The sequence below is a fragment of the Peromyscus californicus genome, unplaced genomic scaffold, assembly GCF_007827085.1.
Source record: "Peromyscus californicus insignis strain IS unplaced genomic scaffold, ASM782708v3 Scaffold_3__1_contigs__length_106647218, whole genome shotgun sequence".
NCBI classification, from domain to species: domain Eukaryota; kingdom Metazoa; phylum Chordata; class Mammalia; order Rodentia; family Cricetidae; genus Peromyscus; species Peromyscus californicus.
In genome coordinates, this window is record NW_026294551.1 from 88,104,967 (window position 1) to 88,126,025 (window position 21,059).

Genomic DNA, 21,059 nt, shown 5'->3' on the forward strand with positions numbered 1-21,059 from the left:
CGCCCCCATGAGAGGAAGGCTTGGAGAAGGCTGAATCGCGCTTACAGCCGATTGGTCGCAGCAGCCGCCTCTCACGGCTTCAGACGTAGGCATTGGCTCACAGGTTGCCCCACACTCCGATACCGGAGCGTCTCTGGGTGCGAATCTGTATTTCCATGCGGACCTATCCACTCGCCCCCCCCCGCCCCCCAGCAAGTTTCGGGGTGGGTGGTGGCTGGTTTCTTTGGGGTTGCAGTGCCTTCAGGAGGAAACAAGGGTTCAGGGTAGCGCAGACCATGCCCAAAACAGAAGCAGCGGGCCGTGCAATGACCTCCACCTCTGTTTTCAGCGGTCACTCAACCATCATTCCCTGAGGCCCACCTGCCCACCCTCAGGATTCGCCGAACTCTCGTGCTGAGCCCATCCGTGCCTGTAGGCTTCAGGGCTCATCTTACTGATGCTGCGCCTTTGCCAGACCTGAATACCTCAAGCATACTGGCTTTAAAATCAGGCACAAAAGACAGTCATTAGATCAAGTATTAGTATGTATTTATGCACAATAAAAACATTTACAAGCTGAACTGGAAATTTTAGCTGAAGTTTAACAGTTTTTGTTTATTATATTAAATAACCAAAACACCTTTTATTCCCAAAAAATTGGTAAAGAATAAATAATGTAATTTACAATATGGTACAAAAAATAATCAGAAGGACAGGCATTCTGCTTTATACATACACTGTATATTTATAGTCTATAAAACAAATTCACATCTCAAGCTGGAAACCTCAGATGATATGGCTTAACGATTATCAAAGCAAACAGCATGAGTTCTGCCTGCTGGCTGCACCCCTCCAGCCAGTGATCTTACTAACTAGTAAGGGTTGGGCTGGTGCAGTGCTTCCAAAACTGGACTGACCTCATCAGGCTATCCTCTTGGAAAGGTATACTGTGGGTTTCTTCCTTCTTTTTACTTCTTTAAAGTTATTTTTCCTTTCTTTTTTATTAAATTAAGACAAAGTACGGTATTTCCTCATGAATGCATCTGGCGGATCTGTTTTAAAAAGTACATGAAGCGATTTCCCTCTAAATTTGTTTTGACCATTTCTAATAATGTGGTCTGGTTAAAAATGCTATTAAACTGAATGAGACTTCCCCTAGCAGTGAGGCCACAAGGAATGAAAAAAAGAACAGGGTGGGGAAAAAAGGTTGAACAACAGATGAAATGTCCCCAAAGTCATACTCCCTGAGCAAGTACTCTGCCTCTACAGGATATATGAACTTCAGCTCGCCTGAGCATCTCCTCTAGGACATAATCCACCCCAAGCACCAGAGATCCTGGATCTCAATCTTCTGAAAAGACGAATCAACAAAAAAATCTAAGACATTATTATTAACAGAACATTTTCTCAGCCAGGCGATGGTGGCACACACCTTTGATCCCAGCACATAGGAGGCAGAGGCTGGCGGATCTCTGTGAGTTCAAGGACAACCAGGGTTACACAGAGAACCCCTGTGTGTAGGGGGAAGAGGGGAGGAGTAGATCTCAAAAACGGATCTCATGTATATCACACTAAGTTCCAATGCACAGAGGAAGCCCTAGGTGAACATGAACCATCAAAACTGATGGAAAGGCAGAGAAAGATGTAGAACCCAGGAGCCGTCCTTGCTGTTTTAAAAAATCTCCAACCTTTTAACAGTTTCCAGTTTTACCTATGGATATTTGATTAGGTTGGGAGAAGTTACACCCACTGATTCTCTGCTACAGATGCCACTATTTATCCTTTAACATGGTGATGATGAGCAAATGTGTCTGTCTGTTAAAGCAGTAGAATCTTCTGGAATCCTATCAAGTTCCCTGCTGCTAGGTGACAAGGGCTGTAGCCTCTGTTCCTCAAAGCAGTCTTAACCCTTTTAGAGGACAGAGTAATATGTGCCTCAAGGCATTCATTGCCTGATGGGAATCAGCTCAGGAAACCAACTGCCTAGTACTATATGCTCAGTTACCAGGATGCCTCAAGCACCCATGCTTAATGTGGGAGAGTCTCCTTGAAACAGTGCAATGGCAGCTAGCAATGGCCTAAGCTGAGCCTGGTGTCCTAATCATGCTACAGTTGCAAGCTCTAAACACCTTCAGTTAAGTAAGGGCGTGCTGACAGCACAAAACTAGGTAAAGACACACCAGTGACCTCACCAGTCTGTCCTAACAGCACTGCTTCTGTTCTTCTCATCCTCTAAGAGTTTTAGATTTGGTCTGGTAACGGTCTGGGCCAGATCCTTTACCGGTACCAGTGACAGGAGGATCCTAGGAGGTAAAGGAATTTGCTGTCCAGAGCCAATATCCTCTCAGTTCCTGCAGTGGAGCCTGCATTCTAGGATCTGGAGGAGCCAGTGAGACAATTGGACCAAGTATCCCACTGGGAAGGTTTCCTTCCATCCCTTTCTTCATTGCAGATAGGGCCTGGGCTGCTCTTAAGGACTACTCTGCAACTCAGGAGAGAACAGATAGAGAGCAGAGGTGGCAGTTTCAGGAGTTAGTCAAGCTGGGTGTGGTGACACACACCTTTATCCCCAGCACTTGGGAAGCAGAGACAGGTGGATTTCTGAGTTCCAGGCCAGCCTGGTCTACAGAGTGAGTTACATAACAGACAGCCAGGGCTATAAAAAACAAAAACCCAAAAACAAGCCAAAAAAAAAATCCTGCCTCAAAAAAGAAAAAGGAAAGAGAGAAAGAGGGGGAGAGGGGGAGAGGGGGAGAGGGGGAGGGAGGGAGGGAGGGAGGGGAAAAGGACCTGTCAGCCCTGGCTGCTGTGTGGAGAGAGCAGTGAGAGGGTCCCCGGAACCACAGCCATAGCTCCCTGAACGTACTGGGTCTGGCAGGAGAGTGACTGTGTTGCAAGGATCTACTGAGGGCAAAGGAGGGGATGGAACTCTTGTTGGCACCGTTCTAAGCAGGATGGCCACAATCATGACTGCTAAACACTGTTGGACTCCAGAAGAGAGCTGCTGAAACACCAAGTGGTGAGCTCTTACCATACTCTGACATCTAAACCCTGCTTGAGTCCCAGAACGGGAAGAGAGGCAGCCTGGGGCAAAGACACCCCTCAGACACCAGCAATAACACATGAAAAATTAGAGCACACATAAAGCTTTATCTGTAGACAAAGCAGTGTATTGGGGGGGGGGGTGGGAGCGCAGCCAGGCAAGTAAAGAAGAATGGTGTCTTAGGTCACTTAGAAAGAACTGGGCATTAAGCACAGGACAGGAAGAGAGCAGAGCTACCTACATAGAGGGCTCTTACTATTCCTTGCCCATGTCTCCTAATTCTTAAACCACAAGAAAATCATTTCCAACCAGCTTTGTAGGACCCTATAAAACATCCATACACCCATACTTTCTTTCCCCCTTCTTACTCCAGGAAGAACCAAACCTCTGCTAGATACATGACTCTGGGATCTTTCTCTGCTTCATAGTCAAGGCATCCAGGAAGTGTATTAGCTTGCAGATACCACCAAACATGAGCCTGGTCCACACTCACTGTCCCTTCCAACCTCACTGCAGACATAACAGCCAAGTGGGGAAAGAATATCAGAAAGAAAGCAGCAGTGGCGGTGGCTTCCCTGCACATAGGATAACAGCTCCCAAGACAAAAGAACACCAGGATGTCTCTTGAGAGACCCTCTAGAAGGCTTAACATGCAGACACACAGTTGGAATTGCCACACAGGCTACAGGACTGTGAGTAAGGGCTCTGATACTTAAATTTCTCATGTCTATCTACCCTTCTCAGAGCTTGTCCTGGTCTGTGTATGGTACTGCCCCTGCTTGTTGGGACAGGCCATGATCAGTTGCTCCTATGGCTGCATATCATATGCTGTTAGAGGTGCTCTGGTTCACCGTCTTCTGGGGGTTCTGGGCTTGACTCTCTCTACTGTGAAGACGGTTTCTATGGGCCAGCCCGTAGACTTCCCGTGTGGATTCCAGGATGCCCATGTCACAAGGCACAGTCACTGAGAGAGGTCACCAACAGGATTACCACCTCCTCCACCATCAAAAAGAACCTCTCGGCGGCCAGGCTCATTGATGGACAATTCTTGGGCCAGGTCATTAAATCGAGATATGTAGTCAATGCTGTTCTCATTCATCATGCACACCAGCTGGGAATCTACCACCTGTAGGACAGAAGGGACAAGAAGACCACATTAGCTAGAGGATAGCTTACCATCCTGACGAGAGGCTCTTGGCCCCCAGAGCAGATTGTCAATAGAAGGAGCCTATTGCTCTACAAGGTGTATATATACAGACTTTCTGTAAGTACACACTCTACACATGATCCTAGGAAAGGCCCTGGGAACATGAAACATCTAGATGCTGATACTCCCTCTGATACTCATGAGGAAGACAGCTCATGGAAAGGTCAACAGTGATGAGAGAAGGCAGAGATCAAACGAGCAGAGAGAGGTGCCTCTGAGAGGAGTTAAACGGGGCTCTCGAAAGCATCAGGATCTCACAAGTGTGGGTACAGGTCCAGGAACATGTGAGGAAAGAAAGACCAAGTGGAAAGGCTGTGAGAAGGCACAGAGTGCAGCTACTCAACAAACACTAGAACATGGTACCATCAGCACAGCAAGCAAGGCAGAGAGAACTAGTGGGAGGGACACAGAAACCTAAGTCTTGGGTATTAAAGACATTAGCCTGTGGAGCTGCCACCATTTATTGTCTCTCTCCATTATAGTGGAAGACTCCTGAGAACAGGGACTTCTGTTCTGTCCATATAGTGACTGTAGTAACACTTGGTAAGACTTGCAGGAATTTTTCTTAGTGAACTACATAATATGAATGACTATGTCAAGAACTAAATTTTAAAACTCTTACTTGAAATGTTGAACAAATTAAACCTTGTCCTTTAAAAAAAGAGGGCTAGAAAGATGGCATAGTGTGTAACAGTATTTGCTGCCAAGTCTAATGACCTGAACTTGATCCCTGGAACTACAGTGTAGAAGGAGGTAACACGTTTACAAGTTGTCTTTTGACCGCTACACATGTGCATGTGCATATACACACGAGCGCTTGCACACACAATGTAAAAAAAAAGTAGAGCAAAGATAGTGATGTACACCTATAATCCCACAACTTTTGAGGCTGAAGCAGACAGAAGTATTGTGAGTTCAAGACCAGCCCAAAGTACATAGCAAGACCTTGTCCCAAAACAGACTTCCGCCATCTATGTATTCATTCCCTGCATCCATGGTATCAACCTGTGACCAAAACAGATTCCCTTCTCCCCATAGACTACACCCATCACTCTCACTCAGATCCCACTATCAGATCACTGCATTCATAAATGATTGCTATCACACTTCCAAATGATGAGGGCCTTTCCAAAGGCAGTGGTCTTTAAAGTAGAGTTCTTGGGAAGACCCTCTGCTGAATATACTGGCTCTTTCTGCAGGTGAATGTATCATTCATTCACTTGCTGCAGTCACAGTATTCTGTGTTGCTCATTGTCCTGAATACCATATCACCAGGGAAAATGCAAATGTTGACTTGAGAGTCTGGCTGGCTTGAAACTCCAGGATTCAGCAGTACTCATCTCATAGGTACCAGGGACTTAGTGTCCATACTAACTGGAAAGGAAAGAACAGCCTTTTGTGTGAAACATTTTCACTACAAGGAGCCCTATAAATAAAGACTCCATAGTGAATGGGCTTGAGAAATGTCCTATATTGTACGAGAGGTTCTGGAGAGATGGCCCAGTCAATGAAGTGCTTTCCATGAAAGCCTGAGGTCCTGCGTTTGTATCCCAGTACTCAGAAAAGCAGGGCCTGGTACCTGTAATCACAGCTAGGGGACCAGAGACAGGTGGATCCTGGAGCTTACTGGCCAGTCAGCTTACCAGAATCAATGAACTCCAGGTTCAGCTTCCTGTTTCAAAAAATAAGGAAGCAGGCTAGTGCGATGGTGAGTGGATAAAGGCGCTTGCTGCCAACTCATATAACATTCAATCCCTGGGGCCTACAGAGTAGGAGAAAACCATTTTTTGAAAGCTGTGCTCAGATCTAACCCCTCACTACCTCCACACTACATAAAGATAGAGTAAATAATTAAATAACATTTAAAAAATAAGATGGAGAACAATTAAGGAAGAAGATTTGTGGACTTCTGGCCTCCAAATACATGTGGACTCATAAACACACACACACCCCTACACATAAAGATTATGTGAAGAAGATTCATAGTATTGCTGTACCAATTTTTTTTCAAGATTTATTTGTGTATTTGTCTGTGTGAGAATATATGCAAATCTGTGTGCACACACCTGTGTGCCAGGTGTCTTCTATCTCTTCCTGACTATTCCTTTAAGGCAGGATTTCTTCTTGATCCTGGGGTTTATTTACTTTTTTGGGGTTTTTTTTTTTGACACAGGATTTCTTTGTGTAGCCTTAGCTGTCCTGGAACTTGCTCTGTAGACCAGGCTGGCCTCGAATTCAGAGATCCGCCTGCCTGCCTCTGCCTCCAGAGTGATGGGATTAAAGACATTATGGTACGCCATCACTGTCTTTAATGTTTTAGGCTAGGTTAGAAGTCAGTAAGTCTCAAGTGATGATCCTATTTGCGCCTTCCCACACCTAAAGCTGGGTTACTGGCAAAGGCTGGATGGCCAGGTTGTTACATGAGTGTTGACAACCAAACTCCTGTTCTCATGACTGCAAAGTAAGTGTTCTTGATTATTTAGTCATCTCTCCAATCCCTCTATTCTTACATTGTTTTGAAATTGTCAAACCATGTCATGGTTCAGCTCAGAAGTCAAGTATTCCATAACTCCACCATCTCAAAAATCCACACTGGAAAACTGAGAAACTAGTGTATTTTTATGAAAAGCTGTGTTAAAAAAAAACAAAAACAAAAACAAAAACAAAAACAAAAACAACCCATCCCACTCAGTCTTTTTTTTTTTAATTTATTTTTATTTTATGTTCATTGGTGTTTTGCTTGCATGTATGTTGTATTGTATGTATGTTCATATATCAAAAATCCTGGAACTGGAATTATAGACAGGTGTGAACTGCCATGTGGGTGCTGGGAATTGAACCCAGGTCCTCTGAAAGAGCAGTGCTCTTAACCACCATGCCATCTCTCTAGTCCTGGCCCAAAAGTTGTGTTTTTATATTGTTATTATTGCTTGATTCCTCTCCACCCCCCAGCCCACCCCTGACATAGGGTCTCATCCTATAGCCTAGGCTGATCTCAAATTCATAGCTATCCTCCTTCCTCAGTCTTCATGCATCATAGAAACAGCTGTTTTTTTTTTTGTTTTTTTTTTTTTTGTTTTTTTTTTTTTTTAAAGATTTATTTACTTATGTATACAGTGTTCTGTCTGCATGTATCCCTACACACCAGAAGAGGGCACCAGTCTCATTATAGATGGTTGTGAGCCACCATGTGGTTGCTGGGAATTGAACTCAGGACCTCTGGAAGAGCAGCCAGTGCTCTTAACCTCTGAGCCATCTCTCCAGCCCGAAACAGCTGTTTTGAATATTGTTTTGAGCTGAACTTTCCTTCGAGTCTTCGAGTGTCTGGCCATAAAACTCTCCTGGAAAAACTAGAAAGGCCTTGATATCCAGGGAACCAGCTTGGGAAATGCTGCTTGAGGATCCTTCTCAAATGGTGTATACTTTGGTCAAGTTTCTCAAGATCCTGCAGCTCTGTACCTAGCCCCACCGCTGTCCCTCCAGTGCTGGCCCTGTAGTCCTAACTAGTGGGCACACATAGATAATACGAGGACCTCTGGATGAGGTCAGGAACAGACAGCCTAGCCCAAACATGGAAAAGAACAAGTAGACAAAGGACAGAACTCTACTGCAGAACCTGTTCCCAAGTTCCTCAGGGTCATGGCCACAAAACATTACAGGGAAACGCTACTCAAAGGCTTTCTGCAGCCAGAGCAGGAACTGTGATAAAATAACATCTTACAACTTCCAAATGGCACTATACCATACAGATCAGGTAGCTGAGACAGCCCAAGGTTATACCACACTCTGCCTGCCTTTGGTGACTTGGCTCTCTACCCTGACCCCAGGCTTCCAAGGTTAAGAAGCCTACAAAGTCAGCTGCTACGTCCAGTTTGTCCCACTGCTACCAGATCTAGATACAGTGCATGTTCTTGTATCTGACATGTAACAGTCCCCATGAACATTCCTTAAGACCCACAGGACCTAGGAGGGACCACACAGCCTCCAGGATGGGATGGGATGGGAAGTGAAGTTTAGGAGTGTGGCACTGCACTTACTTCTGCAACATCAGCAAGAGACCTGGACACAAAAGAGTCCCTTGAATTTCCATCCAACAAGCTAGGGCCAAGCAAAGATGTGCCGCTGTTGGCCCCAACAGTAGTTGGTAGCATCTTCCTGCTCTTCTCTGGGGATATGAAGCTGGCTGTAGAGAGAAAGCTGAGTAAGACATAGGTGTCCAGCTAGCCCAGTCAGGCCCCTCTAGGTCTCTACCTTCACACTTGTGTCAAGGGCTACAGATGGCATCATTATGATATAACAGGCTTTTGTCATCTAATAATGTTAGTGTACATTCATCTTTATCATTTTCCAAGGGCCCCATGGTACTGTACTCTTCCTATATTGTATTCTCTGTGGCCAGACCCTCACTGATGGACATTAAGTTTGATTCTGACTTCATAGATTGCAGATGATTTTGCTCATGTCTGAACTGTTTCTTATGATAGCAAAACCACTGGCAGTGGGGCTGGTTCCCTGTACTTCCCACCAGGCATAGTACCCATAATCAAGGATGATCAAGTTTGGAACTGTTAAGGATAGAAGCCTGGGTCCTGGCAACTATAAAAGATAAGCTTAGTCACCCATTCTCAATACACCCACTAAAGAAACACGTAATAGTGAAAAGCAGAGAAAAGAGATTTATTCACTGCAGCACCATTGGGAAGAGGACAGAATAAACAGGCTCAGTGATTCTACCCCTTACACCCATAGTCAGGGTACTGACAGGTTTGGGTTTAAATAGGGGTCAGCGGTATGAATAATTAAGCAATCTTGGCCAATGTGTGGTCTGAGTTATCACTGACCCATCACCGCTTCCGCTTCAGTCTATCCTACAAAGAGGTTTGATAATTTACAAGAACTGAATGGAATCTCTTCCTGGGGGAAAAAAGACACATTCAACAATTCTCCATATGTGGTCAGGAACACCACCACAAGTCAGCTGCAATACCCACTTCAGAATATCCTACTGAAAATATAAAGAAACCGAGAACATAAAGATAGTTTGGTCTGTTTCTTTCTTTGTAAGAGCCCAGTAAGAAGGTTGGGCTAGCTGGCAGACTGGAGAAGGCACTGAGAACCAGATGAGTGAGTTGAATGTTCTGTCTGTACTGGGCTGAGGGCTCTCAGAGTCTATAAGCATGCCAACATTCAGTGAACTACACACTGAAAATCTGCATTTTCCTCTATGTAAATTACACTTAAAAAGTTAACTCACACATAAACACCTTTAAAATGAGCAAAAGTGCTCTCAGAGGTGTAGCCTGACTCCAATCTTGGAAAGAAGAGTCCTCTAGAAACACTCACCAAACAAGCTGCTGAGCGAGGAATCTGTGGAGTCGCTGGGGTACCACTGCGGGTCGTGAGTGGGAGAGGCAATCCAGTTGGGTTGGGGGCTGTTGGATGGGGAAGGGAGACTCTTGGAACTGTCACTGCCATTCAGTTTTGCTGGAGAAAGAGGAACTCCTTCACCTGTCAACCAAAATCCAAGGTCAGAGATGGCTCCCTGAACCCAGAGCAAGGCAGCAGGAGGCAGAGGCTGTGTACTGCTGAACCCAGGAGACACAGGATGCACTGGGCCCACACCAAAGGGACAGCAGTTGTCTACAAAGGAAGGTGGCAGAGCCTTCAGGGCAATCTTCATGGTCATTCATTTGTAAAGCATGAAGATGCTATAAGAAGGGCACAATGCAGAACACAGCAGGCAGGGTCAGGCCCTGTGCCCAAGTGCTATGCACCAGCCCCATGAGAAACATGAAGCTCCTGAATCTATCCTGTGGGACACAGTGTTCCCATCTACTACTGAGAAAAGTAAGGTTCAGAAAAGTCAGGGACCTATCAAGCCCATGGGTTAAAAGGCAGTGAATTCAAGTCTGTCTGAACCCCGCAATCTGAGTCATGTCAGCAAGCAATAGCTGTGCCACTACCACCAGGAACACCACCACAGAATGGGTGGGATCAGCCCATGGTGACTATCTGTATAGCTACTTCCTAAGCACCACCTGCAAAACATGTAGGTTGCCTCCCAGAGATGCACAAATAGGAAACTGATCCCCAGGCTTCAGAGAGCCTTCTAAACCATCTCATTCTTATCTCAAGGTCAGGAGCAACCAGACCACTAGCAGCCCAGCTCCTAGGTACCGGTAGCTCCTGCCAGAGCCAGGCAAAGGTACTTTGTAATGGTAGATATTAAATGCTAAAATTTGACAGCTATACTGGAACTTTTCCAGCAAGTTTGGCAAATACTTAGGCAGATCAAGTGCCCTTTGGCAAGTCTGGTTGCCCTATCCTAGTGAGAACCTGGTACTGGGAAAGATGTACAAAGCCACCTGTACTTACTATACTGGCCAGAGCTGATGGCAATCTCAATGATGGAGTCACTGATCTGTGTGGCAGGTTCTCCCTGTGAGAGAACATCCTCAGGCGGACCAGGTAGGGATATGTCCAGCAGTGCAGAAACATTGGGTGGGGAGAGCCGAGTGCTGGAGCTCTCTGATGAGGGTAAAGGTGTGGAAAGGCCATTCTGGAGATGAGCCTTGGGCAACTCAGGTAAGGATAGAACAGATGATCCCTGCCAGGAGGGGGACAAATATTGTTCAGAAACAAGGTGCCCATTAGCACTTGTAACAGTGAGTGAAGACTCCATCTCTAGCCTGGCAGCTGCAACAAATGCAGAGGTCCCCAGTTCTTCCAAAGGAAGAGCATACTCAAGAAATATACTTAGAATAAAGTTAAGCCAGGGTAGGATGAGCCTGTTTCCACTGGTGTAATGCTCAGAAAGCTGCCAGCTGTCTGGAATACCAGCATTCAGGAGGCAGAGGCAAGCGGATCTGCATGAGATTGAAGCCAGCCTGGTCTACAGAGTAAGTTCCAGGACAGCTAGAGCTGCATAGTGAAACACTGTCTTTTTTTTTTTTTTTTGGTTTTCCGAGACAGAGTTTCTCTGTGTAGCTTTGTACCTTTCCTGGAACTCACTTGGTAGCCCAGGCTGGCCTCGAACTCACAGAGATCCGCCTGGCTCTGCCTCCCGAGTGCTGGGATTAAAGGCGTGCGCCACCGCCGCCTGGCGAAACACTGTCTTGAAAAACCAAAAACCAAAGCAAAGCAAACCAAAAACCCCAAAAGAGAAAGCCACCAGCCAATTATGTCCTGCTCCCCAGCCCAGAAAACCCAGTCCTTTTAGACCTGGAGTTTACTGAAGGAAGCTGGAACCATGGTTCATTCATTCGTGAGGCAATAGGTAAGGCAGGGGAAGGACAACAATGTTGCTGGGAAGCAAGGACTGTGCACTCAGGGAGGATGAGGCACGGAAGCCCTAAAGTGTACAATACCTGGAAACCGTCTGTCATTGGCTCCTGCTCTTGTCTTGGAACGCTGATAAACGGGTCACTAGTGCCCTGGAACAACAAGAAGACCAATGAGTGGTCCACATTGAGCTGAGTTAACAGCCAAGTGCTTGTTTGGCTGAGCACCAAAGAAAAACTCTTCCCAGTCATCCCAGTCTCCCTACAGTCAGAGGTGCAGGACTAGACTGTGTTCCAGGCTGGAAATGACGGAGAGTCATAGAGTGTTGCCTCTGCACTTATAATCTTTTATTGCTTTTTAGGAGGAAACATAACAGTGCAGTAAGAAGCTGGCCACATAATCTCAGGCTCTAGAGTTCCATGGGATCACCCCATCCACCCTCCTTTCAAATAGGCCAAGAAATCAGAGCATTTGGAGATTCACGAAAGAAAGAGTGGTCAAGGCCATATGAGCTATTCTCCACCAACATCTAGCAAGCACTTAGTACTACCTGAGTAGGGACCCGTGGGCTGATGTCAGCCTCTGAGATGAAATGCAGAACTACACTACCATGCATGTTTTAGCAATGGATTCTTTAGCATCACAAGCATATATGTATGTCTCTTCACTCCTCCCACTCTGTGTTCCAGGGTAGATGTTCAAACCTTGGCTTCTCTGGCTTAGAGTGTCCTGTAACACCTCAGGCCTCCAAAGGTGCAACAGCAGGGTCCAGTATGACCCCAGCTCATGGCCTTGCTCAGGAAGCTATCAGTAACACCAAATAGCTCTTATAAATGTACTCACACTTATGGAACTAACAGCGTCTCTGTTCTGGTGTGGTCCAGTGTCACTCTGCCCCGAGATTGCAGTGGTTACTTGTTCTGAAGACAGTGGAGAGACGCCAGATGAGCCATCGGTATCTAAAACTGGCAAGGGACTTCCAGGGATGATGCCAGCACTTTGAGCTGCTAAGTCGATGGCACCTGGCAACAGGAGTGATATATCAAACCTCTGTTCCATAACACTCCACTCCATGATGTATGGCCAGAGAGCTTGGGACAGCTTCTCCCTCCACCTCTCTTCAGTGAAGAGCCAAGGGATTTGAAATACTCTTAGCAAAGCAGTAAGACATTATGCCTTAGAGAAGAAGAGAATATTACAAAGATGTATGACAAAAAAGTGACTAAGGAACCTCACATAGTAGCTGTCACTGTGCACATTACAGACTTACTGGGCAGGTGACTGGTGGCCTGAGATGGGAGGACCTTGGGCACTATCGGTCGAGACAGAGCTGCTTTGGTCAGAGAAGACTGGATGGGCCGGAACCAGCCTCTCCCTGAGGGGAAGATAAATGCAGTCACATCAGCTGGTCTGTCTATGCCTTACAGTGCACAATGGGGCTAGGGAGGGTTTCCTGCACAGACACAGCTAGAGTCAGAGCAAGTTACTCAACACTCCAAACGCTTGCTAACTTGGGGAATGAGAAGCATTATCACACAGGCTCCTAAGGAGATCTAGGTTCAGTTCCCAGCACTCAAATGATGGTTCCCAACCACCTGTTAACTTCAGTTTCAGGAAATATAACACCCTCTTCTGACCTTGATGGGCACTAGATAAGCATATGTTGTACATACATACATGCAAATAAAATATCCACACACATAAAAGTAAGAATAAAAGAAGACAACTCATGAAGGGACTAGAGAGATGACTCAGTGGTTAAGAGCACTTGCTGCTCTTGCAGAGGACCCAGGTTTGTTTCCTAGTACCCACCCAGTGCCTCATGACCTTCTCTAACTGCAGGAGATCTGATACCTCTTCTGGACTCCATGGCCTTTTGATGTGCATATAGATACTTACACATACACATAAAAACGAGTAAATATTAAAAAAAAAAAAAGAAGAAGAAGAAGACTTATAAGGGCTGGAGACATAGTTCAGCAGTACATCAGTTGCTCAGCTGCCTACAACTCTGGATTTGATGCTGAGAATCAAAAGCAAAAAAAGATTAGTTGCTGGGCGGTGGTGGCACACACCTTTATTCCCAGCATTCGGGAGGCAGAGCCAGGCAGATCTTTCTGAGTTCAAGGCCAGCCTGGTCAGAGCGAGATCCAGGACAGGCACCAAAACTACACAGAGAAACTCTGGCTCGAAAAACAAAACAAAACTAAAGATTAGTCAAGATAAATCAATATACATGTGTGTTTACAGATGATATAAATAAATAATGTGATCATACACCCTAACAACACATTTATTTTAGGGTGTCCGTCATGACTCCACAGGCAGGAAGTGAACACACTCCACTAAACTGAACTCAGTGGTGCTGCCAACAAAGACAACAGAACACACCTCTAAAGAAGGTACACTCCAGCCACTGGCAGTCGTCTTGCCCACAATGGCAGCCAGGCCCAACATGAGGGCACAATGTACACCTAGTATAGCCAGTAGAATGGACACAGGTATGCTAGAAATGTCACACACATGGAAACCCACACCAATAGTCCCACAGTGAGGCATATCCAGAGAGAGCTACCCCAGGAATGCCTGGCCTTACCGGCTATAGGAGAATTGGACAGGATGGAGAAGGAGCACACATTGTGGGACTGGTTTTCAGAAGGTCTAGGGAGCAGTGTCCTCTGTGAGAAAAAAAAAAAATGCACATAGTAAAGGTGATAAGAAGACATCAGTGTCAAAAAAGGTCAGCTTAGAATGCTGGGAATAAGACCTTTCCCAAAGAAAACTGAAGAAATATTAGAAGGATCTAGTTCAAACCTAGAATGTTCTGGATTTGGCTGGAAGACAGATACAGGCATCTGTTTATAAGCATGGGGTAGGTACCTGAAAGGGCTCAACGCCAAGTAATTTGATGGGCAGGATGAACAAAGTTAAGGGACTGCTTGTAACAAGAGGCACTGAAGGACAAAAGAAAATCGTTTCCAGGTCTCCTTCCAGCATGAGAACAAAAGGTCCCAATGTACTTATAAGTACCTATTCAGCAGAGAAGAATTTGCACTGACCACTGACACTGCTAACAGTACAACATTTACAAGGATATGCCAGTCACACTGGATCAAGACACAACTGAGTCTGGCACAGAGTTAATATTCTCTTTCCATGTATAAAGGACTCAGGTTGTCTTGAGACCTTTTCTCATGCATGATCTCCCCAGGATGTTGGCAAACAGCAGCAACCAGAAAGAGTTGGGGATGAGAGTGTGATCAACTCACTAACAATTCTACACACTCTCAAGGCTCACCACACTTCATTCCAGAGGCTGAGGCCATACTCGGTGAGTTTTTTCCATAAAGGGCCAGACAGAATGCTTTGGGGCCATTATTATTTTCCCCCTGATCTTGTGGTAGGAAAGTGGCCACAGAGAGTGTGGACATAACTGACTATGGCTCTATGTCAATAAAGCTTTATCGATTTCTAAAAATGTTAAGTGGAAAAGACTACAATCCCATCTGAGGAAATACCCAGGAAAGGCAAGTCCACAGAGATAGGTGGGCTGGCAGTTGCTGGGAACAAGGCTTCTTCTGAGTGATGACAATATTCTATGAAAAGCCCATGAGTTGGTAACACCCCATACCTACGCTAAAACCTGCCCAACTGTGTACTGTAAGTGAGTGAGCTTTATGATATATATATACATGTATATCTATAATGGATATTTTAAATAATAAAACAGGATGGGGTTGGGGAGATGGCTCAGGGAGTAAGCACTTGCCATGCATGTATGATGTAGGAACTCAGATCCCCAGCATTCACATAAACGTCAAGTGGGCATGGGGACCTACCTGTAACTCCAGATTGCAGGAAGCAGAGACAAGGGATCTCCTGAGCAAGCTAGCTAGCTAGACTAGCAGAGCTGGTGAGCCCTGAGTTCAAGTGAGAAGCCCTGCCTCAATATATAAGATGGAGAGCATTAAGGAAGGAATCTGGTATCAACTTCTGGCCTCCATGTGCACAGACTTGTACATATGCTGTGCCACCACACACAAATTCATTCAGAAAACAAAATAGACTGCGTTTATTCCCTGAGGTTTAGTTGAATATTCAGATGCTGAATTTGAAAGCCACAGAGCCACTTCTGAGACAAAGGATCAAAGAAATGGAGGTTAAGTTGAGAACTAAGAGAACATGAACAAAAATTAAAAAGTTTAGAATGCATACTTCCTAAGGCCATTCATGCACTGCTCCTCTGTTTTGTAACATGGTCTCACCCTGCAGCCACTATGCTCAGCATACTTCCTATTTATAAATAAACTCATCTCAAGAAAGAAAAATACTTTAAAAATCTAAAATTATATTCATTTATTTAGTGTGTAGACACACCATGACATGAGTGTACAGGTCAGAAGACAACTTTTACGAGTTGGATTTTTCCTTCTAAAATGTGGGTCCTGGGAATGGAACTAAGATTGTAAGACTTAGTGGCAAGTACCTTTACCCACTAAGCCACCTCACCAGACCCAGAGAAAAAGATTTCTAAGAGACTAACAAAAGGAAACTTATCTATTCATGTCTTCCAAAAACTACATACATTCATAAATTCCTATGGCTACATTATTATGGCCTGATTTTTCTTATCTTTCATCTGGATATGCTGCTGTCTTCTTTCTTGGGTGCTTTGTATATTCTGGGTCTGCCATGGCTTGTAGATGGCATCTGTGGGTTCTCCTACCACTTACTACAGTTCTGCAAATCCTTGCTTCTGCCAGCTCAACACTTGTCTCCTGTTTTAAGCCTAAGCTCTAACAGCTGGAGATACTCCTGCTTGAACACTCTTGTGACCCAGAACCCCAGCCCTGTATGTAAATAATTTTCAATGCTAATTAAAGTCTTGATTTGTATGGGTACCAGTAAATTTTCTGATCATGGTTTTGTTTTTTCCTATTAATAAGAAAGACAAGGGCAGGAATTTCCTCTATTTCACTCTGAAAACCAAAGACATGTAAGAAAACAGTATCTCTTGGCCAGTTCAGCAGCTAGTGTATGGACCTGACAGACACAATGCAGACACGTAGACTCAAGGAATGTTCCCTCACCTGGACCACCAGTGGCTTTCGTAAGTGCCGTTTCCGTAGTTTTTTGGGTTTTGGTGAGAAAAAGTCTGACTGTATCTATGGGAGAAAGAACATGGGCTCTGAAAACAGGCACTCTACCTGTGAAGCACACCACAGCCACCCGACCTGGCATTCCCAGCACTCACGCTGATGGAGTCCAGGTGCTGCCTAAACGTCAGCTCCGCCTCCTTACTGGGAGAGAAGAGCTTTCCATGTCGACTATTGGGTGGCAAAGTCGTTGGGACAGCGAAGAGGCCACCATCTGAGTCACTGCTTCCTGTGTTGGAGGAACCAGCCACCAAGAGAGGCCTTGGGGGATTTCTCAAACCTGGAACAAAGGGAGAATTATGTGCTGACACTCACTACATCCCTTCCAGGGCAAAGGCAGCTCCACTGGGAAGTAAACAAGGAAAGAAACCTGACAGCTCTTCAGCTGTCTATACTTTATCCCAGTAAAATCGTGCCTTGTTTCCTTTGATTCCTGGCCCCACTTTATAGGGACTGCAGGCCTCTTGAGTAAAAGTACATTACCACTGTTCTATGCTTAGAGAGAGAGAGGGCAGGACAACTAACCAAGACTTCAGAGCTAACAGGACCTTGGGACATTCCTAGCTGACCAAAAGAAAGCAGACTCTCTACAGAGGCTAGTTAGCAACACACCCAGTGACCGTCTTGTCTCTATACAACTCAACTTCATGCAGCAGCAACAGATGTATATCTGAAAGAGAGTATGGCTACGTGCCTATATAGCTGTTTGAGTAACACAGGTCATTACAAGTAAGCTACAGCTGCACACTACTGACCCCTGGTCAAAACCCCTTATTTTGTAGGAAATAGTCCCAGTGATAACAGGACAGAAAATATTTACTTGACAATAACCCTGTTGAAATTCCATCGTGGTAGTGTTGCTACAAAGCACCTTCATGGTTCATGGCTTGGTATGGGCCAGACACAGTTCATAGGCCAAGCTTGCCCGGGATGGTACACATTTCTGGAAGTACAGGACCCTGGGTCTATAATCCTCAATCAGACAGAGAATGTTAGAGGATTAAAAAATTCACTGGGAGGCAGAAGAAGCAGTCAGTCATGAGCTGCTACCTGGCCCATTTCAGGGAACATGCCTTCATCTCAGGGATTAGTAGCATAGGCTTTGTCTCCTGACAAAGGCATAAGAAATAAAAAGGGGAAAAAAAAACAAACAAACAAGCAACTGAAAGATGTGTCCCCAAAAATCACAGCCTTCAGCTCCACACGGGTCACTGGAAGGATTATTAGGCAGACGGTCTTTAGTGGAGAGGCTGCTCACAAAAACGTCAGAGATATTATAAAGCCATCAATGTTCTTGAATGAAAAACAGTATTAATAAAGAACTGTTAACCTGACAGGAGACTATATTTGTTTTGCCAAAAGAATTACTGTTATTTTTGGTACACCGATGTAGGGGCTTCCTTACAACAGAGGTTAAATAGTCTCTGTAGAGCCGGGCGGTGGTGGTGCACACCTTTAATCCCAGCACTTGGGAGGCAAAGCCAGGTGGACCTCTGTGAGTTCGAGGCCAGCCCGGGCTACAGACTGAGTTCCAGGAAAGGCGCAAAGCTACACAGAGAAACCCTGTCTCGATGAAAAAAAAAAAAAAAGTCTCTGTAGGTTAAAGCAAGTAAAATTCATACCCTGGGAAATAGACCATCCATACTTATCTTGGGGTTTTATGTACCCAGTAAGAGAATTAAATTTCTTCCTAGGGGCTGAGGTGATATCTCAGAGGCAAAGTGATTGCCTAATATGTATGATGCCCTGAGTTCCATCCTTAGTAACACAAAATAAACCATAATTATTTCTCAGATGGAATTTAAGGGTATACTAAGGAGCAGCTTATCCCATCTTTCTTTTCAATACTGCATTAAACTGCCAGCATGCCCATTAATAGAATACTGCCTTATTTGAATGTTTTGGAGGTAAAGAAAATCAAGTCACTACAGATTCAAGAAGCAATCCTCCTTTAAGCCACTCAGTATATTATAAAGATTTCTGATGCAAAACTTGCAATTTGACCAGACCAATGAAGGCTACCCTACCCTCTGCTTATCACATAAACTAGGTCCTTTATGACATTACCCTATATTCACCATCCCCAATGGAGGGGACCCTCTGCCTTTGCTATGCCCACTAGACCATGGGTAGTAGACAGCAGCACCATGTGTTCAGTCCTGACATAGTACCAAGGATATCAGGATACCATGAAACATACCTGGAGAACAAGGTGCAGAACCAGATGGGAAAGTCTTGCTGCTTCGGAGGGCAGATGGATTTCGAGAGCAGCGGGGACTCCGAGAGCTGATGGTCACTACCTTCCCTGGGGGGGTTGTGGACTGCTCCTCCTGGGTGGGCCTGACTGAAGCTGTTGATGCTGTGTTTGCTTCAAAAGCCTGGAAAGACACCAGGTTTGAGGTTCAAAGGAACAAAGGTTCAGCTCAATAAAAGTGGTTCTGTCACAAATATCCTAAGGACATCCATTTCCATGGGGGGGGACCCACTTTGGAATGGAATGCTCCAAAGTCACAATTTTCGTATTTGAGGTGTTACTTTTTTTTTTTTTTTTTTAAGATTTATTTTTATTGTGTGTACACACACACCCCACAGGAACTGAACTCTGTTCTTCTGGAAGAGCAGCAAGCATCCTAACTGCTGGGCCATCTCTCCAGCTCTGGGTGGTATTCATTACTGAAATAGGGTCTGACTCTGTAGCCTTAGCTGGCATGTAGCTACTAAGTAGCCCAGGTTGGCCTCAAACTTCTGGTGATACAGCTGCCTTAGTCTTCCAAATGTTAGGACCACAAGCATTAACCACACCCGAGTAACTCAAATTCTCTGGTGATTTAAATTCCTAAGCAGGGTGTGGACGTGCACACCTTTAACCCCAGTACTCTGAGGCAGAAGCAGGTAGATCTGTGTGAATTTGAGGCCAACTTCATCTACAGAATGAGTGGTGATGCATCTTAAAAACAAAAAATCATGATAAACAAACAAAAAAATGGAAGGAAAAGGGGAGGGTAAAGCTACAAATCCCCAGGGAGTGAGATGAATAATTAAATCAACTCATTGCTTTCCTCAGGAGATCTTAGCCTGTCTCCACTGCCAGAATGTTGTGGTGAGAACAGACAAGCAGCTCTATGGCACAGAGAGAACAAGGACCAGCAGAGCAGAGTTACGGTACAGGGAAGAGGTACTGTCAAGGGACAAAGTTTTTTTTTTTAAAAAAGCCACGGCAAAAAGACAGCTTAATAAGACAATCATGTTAACTTCTACTACTGTGAGTCAGGAGGAGGAAACAGATTCACTCCTGAAAATTGGTCTCAGATGAAAAGCCTTTTGCCCAGCTCCCATTTTCATGAGTGTCCAGGGCCCTTTAAGGGATGGCTTCAGGAGCCAGGGAGATGGCTCAGCAGGTAAAGGCACTTGACTTACAAACCTGGGGATTTGAGTTTGATTCACTGAAACCATGTCAATAGTTGGATGTGAAGGCACACATCTGTAATCTCAGAACTCCTATACATAGAAGGAGACAGAATAGACCAGAAGCTCACAGGCCCACAAGCCTGGAGAAGTGAAGTGCAGTGACAGAAAAAATAAGGGACTCTGCCTCAAAACAAGGAGGGAGAAAAACCAACTCCTGAAAAGCTGTCCTCTGACCTCCACGTGTGTGTCATGCATTTGAACCCCCACATTTTCACATACAAACGGACAGCAAAAACCAGATGGCTGCAAGTCCTAGGGCTTCACAAAGGCATCCTCTTTGCTGCTGTTCCTCTTCTGGTGGCCTCACCATCTTCAGGAAGACCTAGTCAGATGCTCAAATTCTGAACTCCTCCCAAAAGCAACTAACCCTGTTTTACTAGGGTTACTTCCAAACACGCCCTCTACCGTTCTGTCCAGGTCCTGACTATGGCCCTCATCTGCTCTGCCCAAGCACCCACTGCAAATCCATCACTGCCAACCTGTTCCTGTTCCCTGTATCTTTCTTCTGGCCTCTAGGTTCTGGGAATAGTAGTATTCCCACCTCAGACTGAGCATTTCAGGTGACTCTGGCCTGTGTCCTGATTGAGTCTCAGTACCCTTGGAGTGCTGACTTGAGTCTCAGTACCCTTGGAGTGCTGACTTGAGTCTCAGTACCCTTGGAGTGCTGACTTGCCACAGCTCTGCCAGGAAGAAAAAGGGGAACAAAGGACAATGACTGTCGCACAAATCCCTAAAGGTCTTATAATAAAAACCTGGAGCTAGATATTGGGGTAAATGCTGAAAGATCAGAGAGACAAAGGAACAAGCCACTAGAGAAACTTCTCACCATTACCAAATCCTCAAGCCAAATGGAAGGCGAGATCCTATCTCCATGAATCCTCTGACTGAAAGCCTGAGTCCTCTAGTTCCTGTCTCCTCACGCCTT

The 21,059-nt window shown here is 45.2% G+C and overlaps 1 protein-coding gene across 3 annotated transcripts in view; it reads right to left on the reverse strand.

Moving 5' to 3' along the window:
• Positions 1-506: 506 nt before the first annotated feature.
• Positions 507-21,059, reverse strand: part of Cramp1 (cramped chromatin regulator homolog 1) — a 64,804-nt gene continuing 44,251 nt past the window's right edge. For all 3 annotated transcript variants that reach the window (XM_052758681.1, XM_052758680.1, XM_052758683.1), the window contains 11 exons: positions 18,867-19,044; positions 16,765-16,946; positions 16,601-16,675; positions 14,107-14,188; positions 12,781-12,885; positions 12,354-12,532; positions 11,597-11,662; positions 10,605-10,836; positions 9,573-9,737; positions 8,267-8,412; positions 507-4,148 (listed from right to left, as the gene is read on the reverse strand). In XM_052758681.1, the coding sequence (XP_052614641.1) occupies positions 3,984-4,148; positions 8,267-8,412; positions 9,573-9,737; positions 10,605-10,836; positions 11,597-11,662; positions 12,354-12,532; positions 12,781-12,885; positions 14,107-14,188; positions 16,601-16,675; positions 16,765-16,946; positions 18,867-19,044 (1,575 nt within the window). In that variant the 3' untranslated portion in view covers positions 507-3,983. The remainder of the gene's footprint in view (positions 4,149-8,266; positions 8,413-9,572; positions 9,738-10,604; positions 10,837-11,596; positions 11,663-12,353; positions 12,533-12,780; positions 12,886-14,106; positions 14,189-16,600; positions 16,676-16,764; positions 16,947-18,866; positions 19,045-21,059) is intronic.